This window comes from Torulaspora globosa, chromosome 1 (genome assembly GCF_014133895.1).
Source record: "Torulaspora globosa chromosome 1, complete sequence".
Classification (NCBI taxonomy): domain Eukaryota; kingdom Fungi; phylum Ascomycota; class Saccharomycetes; order Saccharomycetales; family Saccharomycetaceae; genus Torulaspora; species Torulaspora globosa.
In genome coordinates this window covers 1,025,026-1,047,597 of record NC_050727.1, presented here as the reverse complement: position 1 = coordinate 1,047,597, position 22,572 = coordinate 1,025,026, and the positions used below count along the sequence as shown (strand labels likewise).

The 22,572-nt window shown below is 47.1% G+C and overlaps 15 protein-coding genes across 15 annotated transcripts; 7 read left to right on the top strand and 8 right to left on the bottom strand.

The window, feature by feature from the left end:
• Positions 1-110: 110 nt before the first annotated feature.
• On the top strand, positions 111-4,214 carry SSN2 (Ssn2p; the record flags this gene model as incomplete). Its single annotated transcript, XM_037281543.1, has 1 exon — positions 111-4,214. The coding sequence occupies one exon, from the start codon at positions 111-113 to the stop codon at positions 4,212-4,214; it is 4,104 nt and encodes a 1,367-aa protein (XP_037137438.1).
• Positions 4,215-4,228: 14 nt separating this feature from the next.
• On the bottom strand, positions 4,229-5,896 carry NSE5 (Smc5-Smc6 complex subunit NSE5; the record flags this gene model as incomplete). Its single annotated transcript, XM_037281542.1, has 1 exon — positions 4,229-5,896. One exon carries the CDS (start codon positions 5,894-5,896, stop codon positions 4,229-4,231), a length of 1,668 nt encoding a protein of 555 aa, XP_037137437.1.
• Positions 5,897-6,067: 171 nt separating this feature from the next.
• APT2 (adenine phosphoribosyltransferase APT2) lies at positions 6,068-6,631 on the top strand (the record flags this gene model as incomplete). Its single annotated transcript, XM_037281541.1, has 1 exon — positions 6,068-6,631. One exon carries the CDS (start codon positions 6,068-6,070, stop codon positions 6,629-6,631), a length of 564 nt encoding a protein of 187 aa, XP_037137436.1.
• Positions 6,632-6,693: 62 nt separating this feature from the next.
• DOT1 (histone methyltransferase DOT1) lies at positions 6,694-8,439 on the bottom strand (the record flags this gene model as incomplete). The annotated part of the gene is made up of 1 exon (XM_037281540.1): positions 6,694-8,439. One exon carries the CDS (start codon positions 8,437-8,439, stop codon positions 6,694-6,696), a length of 1,746 nt encoding a protein of 581 aa, XP_037137435.1.
• A 170-nt stretch (positions 8,440-8,609) lies between these two features.
• Positions 8,610-9,665, bottom strand: UNG1 (uracil-DNA glycosylase; the record flags this gene model as incomplete). The annotated part of the gene is made up of 1 exon (XM_037281539.1): positions 8,610-9,665. The coding sequence occupies one exon, from the start codon at positions 9,663-9,665 to the stop codon at positions 8,610-8,612; it is 1,056 nt and encodes a 351-aa protein (XP_037137434.1).
• Positions 9,666-9,924: 259 nt separating this feature from the next.
• On the top strand, positions 9,925-11,748 carry HG536_0A05730 (uncharacterized protein; the record flags this gene model as incomplete). Its single annotated transcript, XM_037281538.1, has 1 exon — positions 9,925-11,748. The coding sequence occupies one exon, from the start codon at positions 9,925-9,927 to the stop codon at positions 11,746-11,748; it is 1,824 nt and encodes a 607-aa protein (XP_037137433.1).
• Positions 11,749-11,834: 86 nt separating this feature from the next.
• LRS4 (Lrs4p) lies at positions 11,835-12,605 on the bottom strand (the record flags this gene model as incomplete). The annotated part of the gene is made up of 1 exon (XM_037281537.1): positions 11,835-12,605. The coding sequence occupies one exon, from the start codon at positions 12,603-12,605 to the stop codon at positions 11,835-11,837; it is 771 nt and encodes a 256-aa protein (XP_037137432.1).
• A 152-nt stretch (positions 12,606-12,757) lies between these two features.
• OST6 (dolichyl-diphosphooligosaccharide--protein glycotransferase) lies at positions 12,758-13,732 on the top strand (the record flags this gene model as incomplete). The annotated part of the gene is made up of 1 exon (XM_037281536.1): positions 12,758-13,732. One exon carries the CDS (start codon positions 12,758-12,760, stop codon positions 13,730-13,732), a length of 975 nt encoding a protein of 324 aa, XP_037137431.1.
• Positions 13,733-13,814: 82 nt separating this feature from the next.
• HG536_0A05700 (DMT family transporter) lies at positions 13,815-14,963 on the bottom strand (the record flags this gene model as incomplete). Its single annotated transcript, XM_037281535.1, has 1 exon — positions 13,815-14,963. The coding sequence occupies one exon, from the start codon at positions 14,961-14,963 to the stop codon at positions 13,815-13,817; it is 1,149 nt and encodes a 382-aa protein (XP_037137430.1).
• Positions 14,964-15,030: 67 nt separating this feature from the next.
• HG536_0A05690 (uncharacterized protein) lies at positions 15,031-15,516 on the top strand (the record flags this gene model as incomplete). The annotated part of the gene is made up of 1 exon (XM_037281534.1): positions 15,031-15,516. One exon carries the CDS (start codon positions 15,031-15,033, stop codon positions 15,514-15,516), a length of 486 nt encoding a protein of 161 aa, XP_037137429.1.
• Positions 15,517-15,562: 46 nt separating this feature from the next.
• Positions 15,563-16,999, top strand: PSP2 (Psp2p; the record flags this gene model as incomplete). The annotated part of the gene is made up of 1 exon (XM_037281533.1): positions 15,563-16,999. The coding sequence occupies one exon, from the start codon at positions 15,563-15,565 to the stop codon at positions 16,997-16,999; it is 1,437 nt and encodes a 478-aa protein (XP_037137428.1).
• A 139-nt stretch (positions 17,000-17,138) lies between these two features.
• On the bottom strand, positions 17,139-17,579 carry GPI19 (phosphatidylinositol N-acetylglucosaminyltransferase GPI19; the record flags this gene model as incomplete). The annotated part of the gene is made up of 1 exon (XM_037281532.1): positions 17,139-17,579. The coding sequence occupies one exon, from the start codon at positions 17,577-17,579 to the stop codon at positions 17,139-17,141; it is 441 nt and encodes a 146-aa protein (XP_037137427.1).
• A 238-nt stretch (positions 17,580-17,817) lies between these two features.
• Positions 17,818-19,866, bottom strand: PPZ1 (salt homeostasis regulator; the record flags this gene model as incomplete). Its single annotated transcript, XM_037281531.1, has 1 exon — positions 17,818-19,866. The coding sequence occupies one exon, from the start codon at positions 19,864-19,866 to the stop codon at positions 17,818-17,820; it is 2,049 nt and encodes a 682-aa protein (XP_037137426.1).
• A 627-nt stretch (positions 19,867-20,493) lies between these two features.
• On the top strand, positions 20,494-21,474 carry PPM1 (leucine carboxy methyltransferase; the record flags this gene model as incomplete). The annotated part of the gene is made up of 1 exon (XM_037281530.1): positions 20,494-21,474. One exon carries the CDS (start codon positions 20,494-20,496, stop codon positions 21,472-21,474), a length of 981 nt encoding a protein of 326 aa, XP_037137425.1.
• A 20-nt stretch (positions 21,475-21,494) lies between these two features.
• Positions 21,495-22,535, bottom strand: TAF11 (TATA-binding protein-associated factor TAF11; the record flags this gene model as incomplete). Its single annotated transcript, XM_037281529.1, has 1 exon — positions 21,495-22,535. The coding sequence occupies one exon, from the start codon at positions 22,533-22,535 to the stop codon at positions 21,495-21,497; it is 1,041 nt and encodes a 346-aa protein (XP_037137424.1).
• Between the last annotated feature and the right edge of the window lie 37 nt (positions 22,536-22,572).

Sequence of the window (22,572 nt, the reverse complement as noted above, 5' to 3'; positions counted from 1 at the left end):
TCCGAAGATTGGAAAATGCAAAGGGTTCCTGCATCTTGATCTTACAAAAACGATTAAAATCGTAGCTACAGGTGGACTAAAATCAAATTGGACACTTGAATTGGCTCTGAATGCTGTCAAAACCATCACCACCTCCAATGGCAAATGATTGCTCGATCTACAGGCTCGAAGAGCTGCTCTCGAGCTTCTACAAGATCGAAACGATAGAGAAGATCAACTATCACCAATACGTGCCCAAGAAACAGGACGACCAGTGGTCGATCCAGATGGAGCTTTATCTGAGGAAGCAGAATCCAAGAAACCTTGTGGCTTTGCTGTCAAGAGAACTTTGGTGCTTCAGTATTAACGACGATCCAGTACCGACTCCTCCCAAGCTATCTGCCGCGGGCAACGACGTCACGACGTTAGATAAGAGTGGCCAGTTTACTGCTCAGTACTCCAAACCAAATTTACCGCCTCATTATGCCTTGTTTCTGAAGGCACTGCGAAGAATGATCTACATAAACTTGGCAGCGAACTCCCAGAACAAAATAATACCGTATGGTAATGCTTGTTTATTTGTTGAGAAAGCTAATGAAAGCCAAGTGCTGCAGCTTGAGCCACATCTGTTCGAAAACGGTGACCTGTCGCTAATAATATCAACACGCAACCTAGTGCTTGTACCGCTAACGCCTGGCCGTATTGAAGAAGCGTTTTTGCGTTCGCATGCCTTGTACCTTTCCCCGTCAGGTATAAGGATTTACTTGCCTTCCAGCAATCGACAACAGTGTATTGTTCCGCCGCCTAGAAACGCTGATGTGTTATTCAAGACCCTACTTGTTTCTCACGGTATCGATTTATCCGCGAGACAGAATGTTCAGTGGGTCAGAGTGATCCCACATCTCGGCCATCTGAATGGCTACACTCCGAACGTGGCAGCTTACATGGATGCCCCTACGGAAACGAGAACTATAGTTTGGCCTCTAGACTTGTGCTTTGCTCAGCCGGCGTCAGATTTTGATGAAAAATCTCAGGATGAGTCTTCCTGTCATGACTTGGTCAAGACATTCGATATTATTGACGATTTTATTCAATTGAAGCAAACTTCTGCATATCGCACACCAACTAGCTCGAACGGGGCGGCCGGTAACTCGCTAGGAACTAATCCTGTGAGCTCTGGTGGAGCTTACACCGAACAATTTCAGCATTTCTACAAGAATACGGGCGGAAATCCTGCAAGCGCCTCCTATCTCCCGGCTAATGAAAGCCTGAATCCAAAAGCGAGTCCAGAAGATTCATCTCCATCGGTTTCTACATTTGAGAAGCCACTGCATAGCTCTAACGACAAGATTTCTATTGACGCATGTCTTACCACACCGAACGTCAACGAGAATGAATTCAACTATAGAAGATCGTTTACAAATGATTCAGAAATAAGCCCCACGAAGTCCGATCTAACTCTCAATTCTAGGCGTGACGAGCACAGGCGCACGTCAATCATTAAGCCGCCAGCATCAGCCGAGCTCAGTCCAAAAGCTGATGGCCATGCCAGTGAGGCCATTACGGATGACTTGTTCGGAGATGGTGAAGAAGAGGCTGGAAGCGATGACTTCGATTTGTTTGGCGAAAGTAAAACTTCCTCTTCTAGTGGCAGGACACAAAACTTCACACCGGAAAAAGTCGAATCGGATGAAATAACGGAAGATATGTTTGGTATGTCTGACGACGACGATCGAAGCCGAAGCGCAACCTCCAAGGTTAAAGATTATTATCTGGGAGATGACAATGACATGTTTCGAAGCTCGCCTTCGAAGCGTCCTTCAATGAAAAGGAAATATCTGGATATTCCTATCGAGGAGATTACGCTTTCTACGAGTCCTCTATACATGGATCCCGGCGCTCCGCTTCCTGTGGAGACACCTAGAGATAGGAGGAAAAGTGTCTTTGCACCTTTGAACTTCAACCCAATCATCGAGAACAATGTCGATAACAAGTATAAAAATGGTGGCAAATTCTCATTCAGTCCCTCTCAACACGACGGATCTTTGAAGTTTGATGTATCAACTGCAGATATCTCGAGCTCGGATGACGAAAGCGATTCCTCTGCCGATTTGGATGACTTGAATATCAAATCCGAGGTTATGTCTGCCGACAATCTCCCGATGAATTCTCAGTACAATATTTACTCGTCCGTCCAAATTCCCTTGGACTCTATTCCGCCAACTTTAAACAAGATCGAAATCGCCCCATCCAGTATATCGAGCAGTGTTGAGCGGGATTCTTCGAATGCCATTTGGAGATTATCCCATCAAGAATTAGCTAACGGCGACTCTTCGCTAATTTCATCGAACGACACAATACCGTCTGAACAGGCAACTGTGAAATCAGAACTGCATACTGACCAGCTCACATTTTCGAACAAAGCTATGGCAATTGGCGGCAGCAACACATCTAATCTCCCAGATAGCAACAGCGGAGTTCCAGAATCAACGCCGGCGACTGGTTCTTTGGCGCCTGAATCATCCAGCAGCTTACCATTTTTATTGCGACATATGCCACTTTCTTCAATCCCTGCCGCTTTTTGGTGCTCTAATCCAACTGTAACGATTAAAAAGAACGATCAATATATTCTGAACTTATTATCTGAGCAAATTGTTTTCGATCACAACATGTTCAGCAATATAAGCAAGCCAATAATTCGCCATGCCGGTCTACAGAAGTGCAATGAAGGTCTCATTTCCAAAACCATTCGCGGTCTTTTCAAGAGCTTCACTAGGTTAGACGGTTGCCATCTAATTTCTACAATGTATCCCATTAAAGAGCCATCGATTTATGTGAAGAAGCATAACAGTGTGATAAACATAAGCGCTGATTCTCAAGTGTTTAGCAAGTTCCTGAATGTGAGGCCCGCAAAGGGAATAAAGAATTTTAGACTTTTGATGTTAACAGCCTCATATTGCGATGACTGTGCATCGTTTGTCTCCACGTTGTATCAAACATATATTGGACACGAGTTCGGCTTTTGTGAGCTGCTTAAGCTAACCAATGATGACAGTCCCGGACTAAGGTGCCTAGAGAACTTTGACAAAGGGAGGCTGTTTTTACTAGCCGCACAAATTGTAACATACTGCTCAACCAACAAGAATGCCGGTAAGGATGTGCCTGTCATGATTCTTTTGCCGGTTGATTCCTATAATTTTGAGGAGCTTGTTTTGAAGGTAGCAAAATTCAACATTATACGCAACGAGGTAACGTCGAAAATCCCCAACGCTCAAATATTCTTAAAAGTCGTCATAATGGATTTTATCAGAAATCCATTAAGCTCTGTTGATGAGTACAGCAATCTATGTGTTGGAATCTACAACCTTTTAACGCCCAAGAACATGAAGTTCACTTCCATCGCTCGAAAGTTGCCAGAAAAAGTGACTTTCAAGACATTGCAACAAAAAATTGGCACTTCTGCCATAAATTATGATGCTTTTATCCACTTAGCCTATGCACGTAGTGTCGATAAGGAGTGGGTATTTGCGGCTTTGTCTGATAGCTCTGGCAAAGAGAGCATGATAAAATCATGGTACGTCGGGACGTCTAAGACGAAATTTGATGAAGCCTGCAATGAGATTTGGAACTTAGCCCTCCGACTCTCTTCAAAGAAGTTTGGAAGAATATGCTTGATTTTGACAAGACTAAATGGCGTGTTGCCTGATGACGAGCTGATGAACTGGCGACGTCTATCAGGGAAAACAATTCATCTCGCCGTGGTTTGTGTCGATAATGATACGAAAATATCATTTTTCGATGAGGACAAGATCTATCCTACTTTCAAACCCCTCTTGCGAAACCCTGAATTTTCAAAGAAGATTGATCCAAAACGTCTGGATTCATATGAAATCAGAGACATATCTCAGGATATTCATGCTGTCATCTTCGAAGGCTGCTTTCCTTTAACTAACTCCCAGCACAGATGTGCCATAAAGAGCGGTGCTCTGATAAAATTCAAAACAAGCGCTGGTGATTCGATAGTTGATAAATTCGAAGTTAATCTTCTCAATTGTCCTCATTCCGACAGCACAAAGTTATTGAAAACGATCTTAGAAGAGTTCAGAAACCTCGGTGCTCTAAGTTCCTGGTTTGGAGTTTCCAATGGTGAAATGGCACACATTCCATGGCATGTTTTGGCTGTAAAAAAAATGATGCAAGTTATGATACACACAAGAGTCAAAACGGTTGATTGAAACTGATTTATGATTTACATTTTTAGGATTTTCAATATAGGTGGTCGTAGGAGAGGTAAACTCAGGTCCAAGCTGCTTTGCATAAGGGCTTTCTTTCTCCGCTTGTCGTTTCTGTATACAGCGGTCGTAAGCTCATTGCATCTCGGGTTGCTCTTCATCTCAGAAGCACTATTCAAATAGATAGCATATTGAAACATTACCAATAGACAGATATCGCCCTTCATAATGTTGGTTAACTGGTTCTCGTGTATTTCTTTCTGCTGTGGAACGAAAAAACCATCTCTGAAGAGCGAGGTGCACTCCCTCAAGAACTTGTCGACATCATCAAGGTTCTCAATGAGAGCCAGCGGCAATCTGCCATCAAGCTCGCGAGGCCCGGATTCTCGAAAGTCCTCCAGCAGGCGGCCGAGCGTGCCCTCCGCTAGCAGCGGCATAAAATACAGCGCACTCGATAGGTCCCCGGTTATGAAAAATGCCCTAAATTCGTCAATATTTTTGAACTTCGCCAAAGAGTTCGAAATGTCCTCCAGAAGCTGATCTGCAGTGCATCTGGGTTTGATCAGACGTCGACCGGCGGGAACTTCGGATAGCAACTTGAAATATGAGCCTATAATGCCTCTTCGCAGAGACATCGATCTTTTAAGCTTATAACTCTTGCAGTAGGTAGTCCTTGGAACATAGGTCTTGCTCAGGACGTTCTCATTATGAAAAACAGGATGCACTTCTATGTCGCCATATGAATCATCATATGAGTAGTCACAGGCCAGTAACAGACACCTGCAGAAAAAAGCTCCCGAGTGCGAGGAGTCGATGATATGCAGGAAACTGGCCAATGGGCTTTCTGAGAGCTCCTGAGAAACGACTCTGTCGTCTGCAGACTTGGACAGTTCAAAGTTGACGTAGAAGTCATGTCTCAGCACAATCAGGTCAACCAGTATCTCTATGAGTGGCAACCAGATATCATGGCTTGAGATGTATAGCGCCGTGTTCTCTTGCAGCGAGTTGGACAAAGTCCACAGTATCATGTTGATGAACTCGCCGGGCGCCTTCAGTTTGGTGCTAAGCAACTCGTTGCCCAAAACCCGCTTCTTACGCTCCAGGCAGCTCATGTAGGATCGATAAGGATTGTCAACAGAAGACTCACCTGCGGATTCAGAGTCGCTACTTTCCGACACAAACGACGTGTAAGACACTCCGTTCTCCGTTCTCCGGCGTTTCACGCGACCAGTTCGTCCCCACCTGGTATTGCCAATCAGCGAGTCAACGATGATGAAGAACTGGCACCTTAAAAGCTCCAATTCGTACTGTCCGCCGCTTTCCGCGTCATACTGTTTCAGCAGCTCGGTGTAAAACCTCAGTACCTTCAAAGATCGGTGGCTCAGCTTGCTCCTGGAGACATTGTAAGGGTCATTGGCCCTCGACGCCGGTTCTTTGTAATGTTCCGACACGGTAGCTAAAGTCATCAGAACTAATAAAACATCAAATGGTGGCACCACGACGCTTCCGCTGCTAGATATCTGGCATTCCAAAGCAAATAGCAAGTGATCGTAGTTATCTAGTAGACACATCGAATTCAGCATCTCAAATGTAAACAAATGGTCGCTAGTCAGTTCCACCAGGTACGGAAGAACTCCGTCTTCGTTTCGACCCCGACAAAATCTCGATACAGCTGTGCCAGCCATCAATTGTGATCGTTATGGTGACATGATCCCACCGCTAGCAGCGAGCTTCCCTTCCTCTGTATGGCTAACAGTAAGAGATACTATGGGCTAAAAATTTTCTGACCAACAGTGAAGCTTATAAAGCCAATTACACACTTCGCAAGAAGGTAGATCCGTCAAGCGAAGCTTGCAATGTCCGTCGAAGCTTATGCCCAGGAGTTGAAGGCCGCTCTGCACCAGTACCCAAATTTCCCGGAGAAGGGAGTGCTTTTTGAGGACTTTTTGCCCATCTTTAGATGTCCAATACTGTTCCAAAAGTTGATTGATGCATTCAAGATGCACCTGGAGGAGAAGTTTCCCAGCGGCCAAATCGATTACATTGTCGGGTTGGAGTCCAGAGGCTTCCTTTTCGGACCGTCGCTGGCACTTGCACTTGGTGTCGGGTTCGCCCCTGTGAGGAAGGCCGGCAAGCTGCCTGGTGAGTTGGTGCAAGCTGTTTACCAGAAGGAGTACGGGACCGATGTGTTTGAGATGCAACGGGAGGCGATTCCTGCCAACTCAAACGTGGTCATTGTGGATGATATCATCGCGACTGGTGGCTCTGCGTTAGCGGCGGGGGAGTTGGTCAAACAGGTGGGTGCCAATGTGCTCGAATACTGCTTCGTCATGGAATTGGACTTTTTGAAGGGTAGAGAGAAGTTATCTAGCCCAATTTTCACGTTGCTGAATGCCCAGCAGGAATCTCTGAAAAAGTGATTATTTTGGACAGTTAAGTATGGCGAGTGTTATATTTTATAAACTGATTATTGACTGGTCACTCAACGGGTGTAATGCGTTGGTCTCTTCGTGTTCCTCTTTCTCATGGCCGGATCAAATAGCGAATCGTCGACGTCGGGCAGTACTGTCGATATGAAGTACTCGCCGCCGTTGTGTGTCCACGACACGCTTCCCTCCTTCAGCTCAAATCGTTCGACCCGTAGCCTGTTCAGTATGCTATCGAGGTTGAAGAAGTTGATGGTATAACCGCACGGCCTCAGATTTTTGAGTGTGATAATCTTGCAACCAACTTTGACGTTTTGTATTATTTTCTCCACTTCCCTGTTCATGTCACTGTCGAACAGGAAATTGTTGATTAGAATGACATCGCTCTGGGGTATAAGCTCATCGACTCGATCGTTGTTTACAAAACTCTTCCTCAGGGAGAACTCGAGAGGCGACAGCTTCAAACCCGCTAACTTGCATCTTTTGATGAGTTCTTCGTTTTGTAATTCCGTGAGAGCACTTGCATTCGACATTATTTCGCATCCAAAGCTCAGTTTACAACCATACTCTAGGGCAGCCTGCACAACGCAGTTGCCGACGCCGGATCCCAAGTCCATGAAGACCGAATTAGAGTTCAGACAACATTGTGAATATACATTTGATAGGAAATTAGGTAGCAACTCTCCATAAACGTAATTGCTGAAGGCCTCGTACTCTTTCAATTTCTTGTAATTCGGATGTATGCTTCTGGTGTAGACGATGTGCAAAAGATCGTGGATAAACGAAGGAGGAAGAGTCTTGAGTTGTGCCAAGTGCTCTATCACTTCGCTTCGCGGTACCTTTTCGATTATCTTATTATATTCATTAACTTTAGCAGCAAACAGAATATCATCTGATGAATCAAACGCAGCATTCAATTGTGGTATAACACTCCTTTTCAGTTCGTTGGCATATCGCACCGGCAGATATATTGAAGCTGAGTATTCAATGAGCTTGCCAATCTCGCTCATTGGATTGTAAATGCGACTGTCCTTGGAGAAATCTACATGGTATTCTTCGCAGTACGTGGGATAGAGAGGCGATCGCAGGGCCACTTTCAACACGCTGGAGTCATCTTTGTACCGCTTACTCGTCAAACTAATCGAGGGTACTGGAATGTCCTTTATATCTTCATCAATTTTCAAATTCGCAATGTCGAAGATGTCGTACTTCAAATCGGTAGGCACCTGGTTCCAATCAATAAAATTGACCTCTTTGCTATGCGAAACATGACGCTTCACATTATCCTCTGTCGTACGAGAATCTAGCTCATCAGATTGGCTCATCGGAAAAGCATCATTATCCGCAATAGGGCTTCTAGATGAGGACCTGGACCGGTCTCTTTTGAATTTGCTAGAAGGCGCAGTTGAGCTTCCGGTCTCGGTTTTTGAAGCCTGTGACTTCGTCTTCACCTTTTTTGGTTTTGTGGCAGTCTTTCTAACCCCTTGTGGTTCCAATTGGGACTCCTCATGTAGCTTCTTATCCTGGTTTCGATCTCTTAGGAAGCCTCTTGGAAGTGCATATTCATACTGAGAATTGTAGCGATTGGCCTCGTTCAGCAGTGCCTCCAAAGCCGACGAATGACGGCCCCTCTTCTTACCATTTGCTTTACCATCTTTTGGAGCCATGTTCTTGGAGCTAATGTCTTCCAGTAAGCTAGAATCGCTAGCATTTAATGACGAGGTATTCGTTGATGCTGTCTTAGGGGAGGAGAATAGCGAGGAAGTCTCCTCACCAGAGTGCTCATTCGGCAGCACAGACATTGACCAGCTATTAGTCGACGAGCCTTTCTAGATTTCAATAACCGGTAGGTTCAACTGAAGCAATCTTTCTCAACTGGAGAAAGACGTTACTCGCAACGCGATCCAAGAGAAGTAGCCCGTGAGGCCCCAGCGGGTGAGAGTTGTACTTAAAAGTTTATAAGAGTCTTGCTTCAGATATCTATTTGGACTTCTGGGACATTATCAGTTTTGGACGCTTCCAGGGTCGAATTGGCCCTCTGGACTTCCTCCAGGTGACAGCCTGGCACTATGCTCCAGTCAATCATCTTTTCTTTCCTCTCGTTATATAGCCAGTCGTTAATCTGCCTGAAGTGATTGTTACCAAAGAATCCACGGTTGGCGCTCAATGGCGAAGGATGCACCGATTTGAATACTTTGAGATTCTTCTTCTGCGACAGGGAAGATTTACTCAATACCGATTCGACCATCTTAATCGCATTGCTTCCCCATAGCAAGAAAGCCAGACTCTTCCCGTCTTGCTCTCTGTCCTTCACAAGTGCTTCGACGACCTTCCTCGTGAAAACCTCCCAGCCCTGTTTTGCATGAGAATTTGCATTGTGTGCCCTCACAGTGAGGGCTGTATTCAGCAGCAGAACTCCCTGCAGAGCCCAAGGCGTCAGATCACCCTTTGTATTATCGATCTCGAAATCCGGATAGTTCTGTTTGAGCTCTTTGTAAATATTCTTCAACGAAGGAGGCGCCGGAGTTGGCGGTCTAACGCTGAATGCCAGCCCATGGGCCTGGTTGTGGTTGTGGTACGGATCCTGGCCGATTATCACCACTTTCACTTTATCGAATGGCGTCAGCCTGCTCCAAGAGTAGATATCGCGCGCTGGAGGGAACACCGTATGGCCCTGCTGCTCCTTGGTAACGAATTGCTTGAGCTTCACGAAGTACGGTTTCCTGAACTCCCCTTGCAACTCTTTAAGCCACGAAGATTCCATAGATTCGATCTCGAGAGTGAGTAAGTTCCGTAAGAACGGGCTCAATGACACCGTAAGTTTGTTGCTCATCGCATCAGCACCTTCTGAACTCGAGCAACTTGCTAGCTGCTCTTGGCCAGCCCTCTGAACCTCAGTTTCGATCTCAACTGACGCGTCAACCCCGGCGTGTACCGTTTCTTTCTTCTCCACCAGTTTCACCTTCTTGGAGCTCTTTCCAAAAAACTGCTCGATCGTAGATTGTTTCCTCTTAGCATCAACACTCATAGCAGGTCGACTGGGGCTGAATTGGCCATTTCTAAGGTAGCTGTCACATCAATGTGTTTTGTCTAAGGCTCGCGATAGCTTATTACACTCGCGTGTAATGGCTAACAAAGAGCTATCAACTTCACAGACGACATAAGTTTGGAAGCCAGTCTTTCTGAGCTTGTTGGGTGACGAATAATAGTGTACAGATTTGTGGTTGTCAAAGTGGTGGAACACAGGGTCTCCTTCTTGTGAAGAGGGCCATTGTGAACAAGAAGCGATGGGATCTGGTACCCCTTCATCGCAGGGAAGTTCCAAATCATCGGGAGGAAATGGCAAAACGGAGGTTACAACTTTGCCGAAAGAGGGAAGACCTATCAGTCGCAGGTCTTCTCACTTAGTTTCGAGTCGAGAAGACAATGGTGAAGAGACGAGAATGAAGGGGAATGCTGAGACCCAAGGTGCTTCAAGTGATGGTGGCGATGTAAGGACTGCGGTATCGCCACGAGATGTGAAGCAGGATAATGCTGGGTCTAAGGAGGATGCTGTTAAGGCAGAGAATGGGAGCGAAGCGAAAGGCCGAGTTCGCTTCTTTTGGGGAAGACAGTCTCACGTTACAGAGCAGGTTACAGATACGGGAGAAACGGAACGAGTGGCAGCTGCTGCTTCCAGTGTTCCCTCCGTGACGAATGAGATTATACCTCATTCTGATGATGCGATTCTGTACAGGAGTAAGAAAGACACAGAGATAACAGAAGAAAGAGAGTCGCAGGTTTTGCAAAAACAGAATCCCAATATTGTGGTGCCCAACTTTGATGTCTTACCGCGCAAATCGGCGTGGACTTCGCTGAGCAGCTCTTTAAGCACGATAGCGCATAGTTGGCACATCGCGTCGGGCGAGCGTAAGCGGCAGGCCTGTCTTTATCAGAGGGGTCCCGAGGAAAGCTTGTATAAGTTGTCAAGTGGTGGAAAGTGCCCTATTAAAGTTTTAATAGTTGGGGTCCATGGATTTTTTCCAACTAAAATGATAAGACCATTCATCGGCGAGCCGACGGGGACTTCGATGAAGTTCGTGTCAGAAGCTGAGGAGGTTGTCTTGAAGTATTTCCATAAGCATGGAAGATCGATTGAAATCAGTAAGATTGCTTTAGAGAGAGAAGGAGAAGTCTTGGATCGTGTGAATTTTTTCTTTGATGTGATGAGGAATTGGCTCAAAGAGATCAATGAAGCGGACTTCATTTATTTCGTGGCGCATTCCCAGGGCTGTCCCGTAACAATCATGCTACTCTCGCAACTGATCGACGCTGGCATTATTAACCTAGATAGCACCAAGTTTTTTCAAGGCGAAGAAGTGCCATTATCGAGGAACAAAAAGATCATATCGATAGTGGCTATGGCTGGAATCAATAACGGTCCTTTCTATGGCGCTGACCAAACCCTTTTTGTTCGTGCTTATCAAACCATTGAAAGGGAATCATTAAGGGAGCTGTTTCAGTTCCAAAAGTTCGACTCGATGCTATCTAAAATGCTAATGCGAAGTATAAGGATTATTATCGGAAGTGGAGTCAAGATTACGTTTGTCGGTTCAATCAACGATCAACTGGTCCCGCTATATTCTTCGATATGCCTCTTCGCTAATCATCCCAACATGTTTAGGGCCACGTTCATCGACCGAGGATCCAGAACCCCAGCATTTTTAACGCGGCTGCTGAACATTGCCGGAACACTTTTGAACCTTGGATACGACGATCATGGTATTATTAAAGAGATCAGTTCCTCTTTGGCGGGGACATTAACGGGAGGAGGGCACTCAACTGTGTATAATGAGGAGCAGGTCTATGAGCTGGGTCTAAGGTTTGCCCTTGAGACGACTGACGTCCCCGCAGATGTTCCAGTGGAGTTTAGGCCGTTCCAATTGAAAAATCTGGGGTCCAACCCGTATCACCTTCCTTGGTGCATGAGAGGTTTGTTATATGAAACGAACGCTCACCTTGACCCAGGCGAAATCAGCCACTTATTCAACGAATTCGAGGATTGGCAGCCTGACACCAAGCAGCTGAAAGACGTTAAATACAGGTTGAATGGTCTTAGGTCAAGGTTGTAAATAGAAGAGTGCCGGTCGCTCTTCCTGGTCCAAAATATGCCGTGATCTCAAAAGCAATATTTATAGACTTATTACGACAAATGATCTCAGTCATCATTATCAGAATTCGCTGTTTGAATGCGTTTACGGATGAGTTTTCGTTTTCTCTTTGAAACATCCACACCACCAAGTGCTGGCTGCGATTTCTTCAGCTTGCCAGGCGCCTGTGTCCCGTCATTGTCCGATAGAGCATCAGATGGTAAGACTATGTTAGCCAACTCATCCTTATGCTTTAGCGAATTAACGAATATCGCTTCCTCACTGCGATCAGCACTTAGATTTTCCATGGTTTGATCTCCGTCGAAGAGAGTCTGATGGCCGCCCTTCAGAACGTAACGCAACCGAGTAGGCTGGGATGTTGCTTCATTGGCATTGTTCTGTGTCCGCCCATCAAGTTTTCTTGAATTCATAGGCGACAAAAGATGAAAAGGCGCTTGTTTCTTCCTGAGCTTTGCTGGCGGAGGTGTAGTAGCTGATTCGTTAGATGCTGCAGCCTGGTCGTTGCGCTGCTCCCTCTTTAATTTCTCGATAATCTTTTTGGAGTTATTGAGCTTAGATTCCATCAACGCCTTGTGAGTCGCTTGAAGACTCTTCAAGTCATCGTTCTCCCTGCGCAACGACTGGATCTCAGCTGTCAATTGGCTAACCTGGCGTTGAAGCAGAAACATTTCTTCTACGACCCTCGAAGATGAATCGGAACCTGATGAATTTGTGCCTGTCGAGGGAGAAGCGTATATGTTCACATTCTCGTAATAGATCCTCTCGCTCTCAAGCACTGCCTTGTAGTACGTAGCAAGCAATTGAACTAGGGTACTCATTTCGAGGGCTTTATCCTTCAATCTGCTGAACAACTGTTAGTACAATACTGAACCTTGTCCGCTTCCTTTACCAAATATTGCCAAAATGTGATGGCTAAAAGGAATATAGCTATAAAAGAGCTCGGTGGGGCGTGAGTGAATCAGCAATTGAAATGAATCTCGGTCAGATATGGTTCTTATGGGTTACAATACTCTTGCAAGAGGTTTCTTATGCGTTTTTAGATGCTAGCGAGGTGCTATCGTTAGAGGATTCTAATGGTGTAATCAGAGTTACCGAAGACAATTATAAGGAGCTAAGCCAAGGGTTGCCCGATTACTATGCAGTTCTGTTCATCACTACTTCGAAAAGCAACAAGCAGGGTTTGATCTGCGATATGTGCAACGGTTTCGACCCAATCTTTCAGAAAGTATCGGCAGCTACTCATCAGCAAGTTCCTGATTCCAAGGTGCTGTTTTTAAAAGTAGATGTCAGTGAGAATAACAAACTGGTCCAGGATCTGGGACTGACTACGATTCCGCATGTGTTAATATTCCCGCCTCCTGAGGAGGGCGAGCCGTTTAGCTGGCAGAAGTCGGCCTTCTACCAATATGAGATGTCAGCAAATAGCGTCAAGACGCCTCTTCATTTTGCCGACTTTCTAGCCAAAGTGCTGAAGGTGTACATTGGGATCAATGAAGATTTCGAGTATCGAGAGTTTGCACTTTATTTTGCCGTGTTCGTTGTTGCGTTCTCACTGTTCAAGCGTAAAGTGCTCCCGCTGATTCCGAATAAGGCCAAATTCTTCTGCATGTTATTGTCGTTTGGAATTCTAATGCTGAGCATTACAGGCTACAAATTCACACAGATGAACTCTATCCCCTTCATAGCCCGCGACCCTAAGGGCCAGATCATGTATTTCAGCGGTGGCATGGGCTGGCAATTTGGTATCGAAATATTCACGGTGTCGATGATGTACATCGCAATGGGCGCTCTCACGGTGTTCCTCATCGTGAGTCCGAAAAGCACACAAGAATCCAACGGGGCAAGCCTGCGTACCACGGTAATCGCCTGTGTCATATGCTACACCTTCTGCTACTTTATCGGATGCTTCAAGATCAAAAACCCAGAATACCCATTTGCATATTGATAGAAAATATGTAAGATGACTTATTAGAGATCTTTATCACGAGAAAGATGCGTATTAGGTGTCAGGAATGCCAGAAAGTAGTTCATGCGGTCGCCACAACATTGGAATGTCGGTCTGAATCTTCTATCAGAGTTTCCAAGTTCTCCTCCTCCGAACTTCTATTTATGATGAAGAACGCTCCCAGTATCAGCATGGCTCCGGTCAGATACAGCAAAGTCATCGGCTTCCGCTTGAAGATCACATCGCCAAACATCGCGAACGGAATAGTGACGCTCAACCCCACGGTGACCGTGAGCGGGCTTGTCAGCAGCATGGCGTTCGCCCAGCAGAAATCGGACACGAAAGTGATCAGACAGTTGCAAACTATCACAACCACCACTCGAGTCGAACTGGGCCATTCGAAAGTTTCCCAACCCAAATAGTCCAACACGACCATCGAAGGCCACAGGAAAAGCAGCGTCAGTAACCCCACGCAACCGAAGAAGATCTTCATGTTAACGCGAGACTCGTCCTTCACCCTGCGCTTCAAAAGCGTGCTATAGACACCGTACAGCAGCGCGCCCGACAGCGCCAGCACGTTGCCTATCAACGTCACCAGCGGCTCGTTCGACGCGCCCTGCTCGACACGCGCTCCCGGCAGAGGCTTCACCTGGCCCGCCCTGGACTGTGTCGAGTCCGACCTGGTCACCAGCAGAATCCCAACAAACGACACCACCGATCCAGCGACCTTGACCTTGCTGACCCTCTCGACATGGCACAACGCCCCGACAAACAGCGTGAAAAACGAAGAAGTCGACGACAGAATGGTCTGCGAAGCTACAGAGGTGTACGCCAGCGACGCATTCGTCACAAAGTTCGCCGAAAACCACAGAACACAGAACTCCGCACTCAGTTTCACGGTCTCCCGCAGCGAAAGCCTCTCGACACCACCCTCGTCCTCGTCCTTGCGCAACAAACCACTCCCGACCTCTGCTTCCTCCTCCTCCAGACGCAATTCCTCCCGGATCTTCAGCTGTCCCGTTCTCCAGTACTTGGCCACCACCGCCCTCGCCGTCGGCAGCAGATACATGGTGAACGCTGCTGTGTTGACATATGTGATGAAAAACGGCTTCCTGTACGAATTGTCCTCAAATATCAGGCTTATCAAGAACGAAGACACCACCCAAAGCACAATTACCAGCCCAAGCATCATCAGCCCGAGACTCCATCTCTTACTGAACTTCGAGATCATCCTAGACAAGCTGCTCCGGTCTTCCCAATCGCCAATGCCACCTCCCCAGCACAACTGATCAGATCCAATGCTCAGCTCATCGCCTGCTTATAGCTCAACCTGGCCTCGTTCAGCGTGCGCCGCAACTGTGGCTTCCAGGAATTTTTCACCGCCAAATAAGCGTTTTGGTCACGTGACGCACCGTGATAACTTCGAATCGACCGTTTTATGGCCCAGGCAGCGGTTTGAGCAGGCTGAAGGGCAGGTTGGGCGGTCCCGGTGGCCTCCAGAAGGGTGTCGGCGGCAGCTGGGAGGTCAATCGCTGCCGTGTGTGCCGCTGGAGGCTCTTTTGCCCGGCGATGAGGGCTTTGGCCGTAAGTACGGCAGTCTGAAATTTGGCGAACTGCAGGACTATACAGGGATTGATGAGCACAGGACGGAGAGAATAGAGGACTGGTGTCGAGTTAGGGATCGGAATCGCTGCGGAACAGGTTGGAAAGTGCGGATTATGAGTATGTGGAGTTTTTTCGGGGCTGAAACGGGCTTTGGATCGTGTTTGAGCAAGATTTACTGACGACGGTGATTGTTCAGGTGCTAGTAACAATGGTGGGATCAAGAAGATGTCGTTGGAGGAGTTTCTCGGCGACGATAGTCTGGGAGAGTCAGTCTGGAACGAGGAGGACATTAACCTGGATGCTATAACCAACACGACGAACATTGATCTGTTGAAGGGGAAGAGAGGAGTGGGAAGAGCGGAAGGGGAGTCACACCATGGAGGCGGATATATGGCGCATGGGAGCGGGGATCGCGGCGAAGGTGGCGGGTTTTCCAGCCGGGGTCCGCCATATATTGTGAAATTCTCGCTACTGCCTCCTCGGTTCTCGGACGCGGATATCGAGGATCTGTTCCACGAGAAGTACACCAAGTTTGTGAAGTTTAAGCTGTTCTGGGAGCTCAACAGGAACCCCAGTATCGCGACGTTGAAAGAAGGTGGTGTTTTTGAGCAGAATTTCAAGCGGACCAGCAAGGTAGGGTTCGTGGAGCTTTACTCCGGGCGGGATATGGACAAAGTGCTCAAGTACTGGACCACGCCGCTCATGAAGATCCACAACATCAAGCTGGAGCCGGCGCAGTTCGAAGATTTCAAGGAGTACAGGCTGAAGGGGGAGCTGTTGAAGGATCCGAGGGACAGTGCGTCCAGGCCGTACTTGGAACCCAGACGCAAGTCCAATCCGTTCGGGTTGGCAAAGCCGGTGGATACGCAGTCCAAGATCCTCGAGATAGAGGACAAGGTTGCCAAACTGCACATAGAGGATACTGCGACGCTGAGGAGACTCTCGGGCGGGGGAGAGCAGAGCAGTCTGCTGCAACCGGGAAAAGTTACGCTTTTGAAGAAGGCGCCCGAAGAACAGGAAAAGAAGAAGCCATTGAGCTATTTGGAAGTGGTCAAGAAATCAGCAGAAGAGAGCAAGAAGCAGGGTTCCAGTGCTCACAGCACCGCATCTCCCTCCCCGCTCCCAAACCGTGCTACGTTGGCCGCTGCAGATATGGACAACTCTGTTGCAGCAACGTTGGCGCAGGATGAGCTTGATAACAACAACTCAGGCGACGAAGAGTCGAGTAAATTCACTTTTAAAAACTCGGAGAGAGCTGGCGACGCCGTTGAGCCCCAACGTGGCTCGTACCAGCGCTCACCACGAGGGGGCCGTGGAGGTCACTCTAGAGGTCATGGCTACCGCGGCGGCCGCGGCGGCAGTCGCGGCGGTGGTCGAGGTGGGTCGCGCTATCAGGCCAACCGTGAGTATAACGAGAACGAAAACTATCAGTCCCGCAAGCCTAATCGCTCACAAAGCTCCAATGATTCAAGAAACAACCAGCCACAAGGTCAAGGATCTGGTGGCGGCCATCAGGATGAAAAACGATATTCCATGTTCAAACCTGCCAGTGGATTCTTGCATGAAAGCACGGGCGACAGTTCAAGTTACAAACACAACTACAGAGGTGGTTCTAACAATCGTGGGCGACCAAGCCAGCGTGGACGCTTCACTCCTGCATAACTTGTGATCTCATTGGCGGCCTAGAAGAATAACTATTGTAGTATTATCATTTCATAGCTCTTTCCTTCCATATTCTTCCTGCTAAAAGACTGTTCACTGAGAGTATAGCCGTGAGTCTTGTGCAAGTAGCTACTTATGCTCATGATACGGTAGCATTGTCCTTGGCATACAGGATTTCGCATACATCCATTATGGGAAGATCAATGATGCCACCAGTCTCCTTGAATGCGTAATTTTTGAGCAGTTCAGCATCGTTGGCACAAATAATCGTTTCTCCCCTGGAGTCTGTGATTGTTCGTAGGTCGTCCAATGCCGGCGTCAGCACATCTTCATTGTACATTAATATGGCAAAGTATGCATAGAGCATTCCCATTAACACTAGGCATTGGCTGTAGATTACCCATTTCCGCTGTGGTAGGACGTCCAATACCGCTTTAAATACGCTGTTGTTCCATAATCCATTGGCATCATCTTCTGGCAGCAGAGACCATATAATTATCAGAACCAGCACAGATGTGACAGAGATATAGTAGGAAAACCATTCATACTCCTTATCAGTGCCATCGTCACCCTCTTGCATCTGCGATTGCTGTCTCCATCTCGTCTTCTTTGCTTAAAAGTTGAGTAAAGAAGCAAAGTCTCGTTGAATGATGAGTCGGCGACAGAGCCAAAGGCGGATGATAGTGTCGTCCATTCTTCAGACCGATAGTAAACTTGGTTATCAAGATGAACTACATTTCTATGTACAGTAGCCTATTGTCATGCCACATAGTTGTCTGAAAATCGTTAGTGGTATAGTACTTAATTGGGTTTATGACTTACTGTTGAACTTGCATTTGTTGTTGATTTGCCAATTTTCTTTCTTGCCTTCCCTTCTTCATTACCTGTTTGAGAGCTGGCCCATCCAATGGATCTAGCAGCTCGAATGAACATAATAATCCCTCGCTGACGCTCATTACCGCGCCCCAGTTATCGAATTCTCCGCAGTAGTTCGGAGCCGAGAATACTGTTACTAAACTTCTATCGTTGAAGAACTCGTATCCATCTTCGACGACCATGTGGGCCCTGCAAACGAGATCGAAACCAAATTTGTTCAAAAATTTGTTGATGGCGACCTTATTGTAACAGTAACTTACGCCTCTTTCATTATCTTCCCACTCATTCGGCGAGTCGGTGGGGTCTGACCACAGCAAATCGTTAATCAGCCCAAAGTCTGGAACGTCTGTCGGCCTGCTAACGTGCCGGATCTCATCCATCGAGTTCAAAACCGGTGATAAACCACCATGAACGCAGAAGATCTTGCCAGCCACAATGGCTGCCAGCGGCAGGGTGTTAAAAGTGTCGACAAATATTTTCCACGTTTTGATGTTACAGCGACGCTTACATTCGTCGTAGAACCCATAAACTCTTGTAACGTTAGCACATTCGTGATTTCCTCGCAGAAGAAAGAAGTTTTCTGGGTACTTGATCTTATAGCAAAGTAGCAGAAGTATTGTTTCCAGAGATTGCTTACCGCGATCCACATAATCTCCTAAGAACAGAAAATTCGCTGAAGGTGGGAAACCACATTTGGTAAACAGTCTGAGAAGATCTGCGTATTGCCCATGAACATCGCCCACGATCTTGACCGGCGGCGAAAGTTCCAGAAGGGAAGGTTGTGATAGGAACATTTCACGGGCCATATGGCAAATCCGTGCGATCTCCGAATTTTTGAGGCAAACGTTCTTAGTTCTTTTGCCAGCGTAACCTGCGTCCAATAGTTTTTGTATCGTTTCGTCTATATCTAAAGGTCGAACGGGCCTCTTTTTCTTACCGATCGATTGACGAGTATTATCATTACTTGACGACTTGTCATCAACGAAACCATCCGGCAGATCTGGATCCATCGGTAAGCTGGTGGGATATTCATTAGTTGATTCACGTCGCGATAAGTTCTTGATATCGGTTCGATGCCCGCGTGCTCCTGATGTTGTTGTATCAAGCGAACTGGGCTGTCCCAGATTACTGGCGCTATCTGCATTGGAATCTTTGTCGATATTAGATGCTGTGACTCCAAAATAATCTTCATCCTGGTCATCAATGCCATCAACGTTTTTCCTGAATACACCAGGAGAATTCATCGGCGTACTATATGCGGTTGTTCCTGCCGACCCGGATGACTTCCTGCTATGTATCGACGACGCGTGTGAATTGGATCGGCTCATGGGGTGCTGCCCCGGTGATAGGCCCGTCTCTCCATCAGATCTCCTACGCGCCTTTGAAGACGACCCGCTTCTCACGCTCGAGGGACGAGGTGAATTGTTGTGTCTCAGCACGTCTAGCTGATTCCTGCCACCCAAAACGCTATTCCTGATGGTTTCCGCGGTCCGGTCGTCATCGTCGTCGGTCAATGCATTTTCGTTATAGTTCAGAATGCTCGCCGACGTGTAATTGCTATTTTTCAGGATCGGCGACTTGGGCTCCATTTGAATCATCGAAGGTGGCAGGTCCGCAGTGGTAAAACTCGATCTCTTTGACGACGAAAGTCTCCTCTCCGAATGCGGAGTTCCCGGTTGTAAATGGCTATTATGGTTCTCGTTCTCCAACGCCTCCTCCGATCCTTCATATCCCTGGGCGTTGTCCTTCCTGTTTGATGGTGTCCCCGCGTGAGCTGTGCCAGCAGGCTCGTCAACAGCCGCCGCGCTAGAGCCTCCCTCTGCACCAAGCGTCTCCGATCGCCGCGACCGCAACGATCTGGATGATTTCGCCGATCTCACCGATTGACCGGTGTCCGTTCTAGTGAACGGTTGTGTTGTTGATGATGGCGAACTTCCGCGAGACTTGCCCGACGAAGATTTCTTGCTAGATTTCGATCCCGTATTACCCATCCTGTTTCTCTAACCTCTCTGGCTCCTACTGTCCTCTCCAAACAGGCTTCCGATATTCCAAATCCGTTGCTGTCCTAACTTGCACAGATCGACTTGCTGAAAGCTTCAAAAAGCTGCTCCCGGATTACCAGTTTATCAAAGAAGCAAATTATCACTCCAACACCACCTAGCAGCCTTTGCCTCTTGTCCTTTATGCCAAGATTCGTCTACTTTAGAAAACACAAACTGAGTTTGTCCTATGTTGTAGGGCAAAGGGGGTCCTTTTTACGTTGCCCGCTCTTGCAAAAAGACGATATCAAGAGCTAATCGAGAAGAATGAGCCCAAATGTGCTCGACTCGTAGCTCAATGCTTTCAGCAGAGGGCATTGTAGTTTCCAGCTCACTGACAGCTTTCTTTAGAGACTTTTAGAGCCAAAAGCGGTCGAGATACCGGTATCGAGCAAGAAATCGTCTAATTGACAGCATTGTGCGTCTGAGAGTCTATATTGATGGCGTAGAAAGCGCTGGAATGCGTTCGTCTTGTTCTTGTTCAAGCGTAGATCGTGCTAAGAGGTTGTCTTGAACTGGACTATCGGTTTTTCAATCAGTTGGTTGAAGAAGCAGAGATAGCTGGAAGATAAGCTGGTAATGGAGAGGATCGTTCAGCAGACCGATTACGATGCCCTGTCATGCCGGATATCGGCGATCTCCAAGGGATATTTGCCGTCGCCGTCGCTACAGATAGAAAGATGCCACTACAATGGGTACCGCGAGATGCATGTGGAATATCTGAGGGCTCTGAAGAATGTCAGTATGAAAATCCATTCCAAGGTCTATCAGGTTGCGAAGACGTCCTTCCCGGTGATGAATTACGGAACGTATCTGAGGACTGTTTCGATAGACCTGGCACTGGACGAGTTTCTGAAGCTGGTTGGCGAAGATCGGAAAGTGCAGGTGGTGAACCTGGGGTGTGGTTCCGACTTGAGGATGGTGCCTCTGCTCCGAAACCATAGCAATTTGTTCTATGTCGACGTGGACTACGAGAGTTCGATTAGCGTCAAGCGTAAAGTGTTATGGGAGAGTCCGATGTTGAGGGAAATGCTGGATCTGAAGCGGGAAGATGCTACGGGAGAAGTGTCTTCAGAGAGATACAAGCTTCTTCCGTGCGACTTGAACCGACTGGATCAAACCATGCGAGGTCTGGAGGCGCTGACAGGTCCCGATTGCCCGACTGTGATCATCAGCGAGTGCCTGCTTTGCTACATGGCGGACAGGGAGTCACAACAGTTGATCGATAGTGTGAAGGGCTTCTATAAATCAGGCAGCTGGATCTCATACGATCCTATAGGCGGCTCTGCGCCTGGCGACAGATTCGGAGTTATCATGCAGAACAATCTGAAAGAGTCCAGGAACCTGGACATGCCTACTTTGATGGTATATAACTCTACGGAAAAATACGCTTCACGGTTCCACGGGGCTGACACAACCGCGAGTGACATGTGGGAGGTGCTCACGTCGCAGATTAGTAACGAAGAGTCGGCGAGGCTCAGATCCCTTCAGTTTCTGGACGAAATTGAAGAGCTCAAAGTCATGCAAAAGCATTACCTGCTGCTTGTAGCCAGATGGTAAGAACGTGCTCTCCTCTGCCGCTATCTGAACATGCAACCGTTGCCCTCGCCCTGAGTTCGCCATTGAGCCGATGGTAATGTGTCCGATTGTAGTTGGTACAATCGCCATGCCTCTCTGATGTGCTCCGGCAGAATCGGACTGTTTGCAAACTTCTCGACACTTACGTCTATAGCATTGAACTCTTTAACGAGCTTGTTGTAACGAGAGATCAGGCCGGCTCTGATATCTTGAGAATTGTTTTGGCTCTTGAGTAGCTTATTTCCTAGCTTGACCTGTGTCATTTGCTGCTCGTCATCATCAAAATATGAATCGCTCTCAGTCTCGTCAACGCTATCTTCGACATTTTCATGATTGTTCTCCATAAGTATTGTCAACTTCTTTAGAAACTTCTTCAGGCTCTTGGCCACCGACCTACGACGGTCGAACTCTATCATCATCCTTCCGGCCAACCATTTTTGCCTCACGTCAAGTGCCAGCTCAATGATCTCTCCCGCATAAAGCTTGCCAATGGCCTGCAAGAACACACGAATATTTTCTGTCACACTCTGATTTATTACCATACCAGCAATTTTTTTCACCTGGGTCTTGTTCAGTGAGGTCCGATGGAATACTTCAAATCTGTTGGTCTGCTGCTCGTCTAGGTTTGTGACGAGTAGTTTAAATTGTTCATCCTGAGCCAACTCTCGAGGCCTTGGATTCCCCTTCAACATCTCCTCGTAAAAATCTCTAGGAAACCGTAGATTGCTTGGAACTTCATTTATCTCACCTTTGCTGCTAACTTTCGGTATCTGACCATCCAGATCAGTATCATAGAATGATGCTTGGTTCGTTAGAAACCTGCTGTCTTTCCTGTCGCCTTGCATTTCCTTTATTCGGTCCTGCATGTACGAGTTCATAGTGCCTCCTGTCCTCAAATTCTTCAATTTCCATGATACATATTCCTGATCTTCACTTACAACCTGATCGATCATCTGCTTTGTAGAAAGGTAATTAGCAGCTGTGAGCAGTGGTGGGTAATTCACAGACGGAATCAAATCCAAAGGACCATCATTATCTGCCATTTCATTCGACTTAATATGGAATTTCGTGCTATCGAGG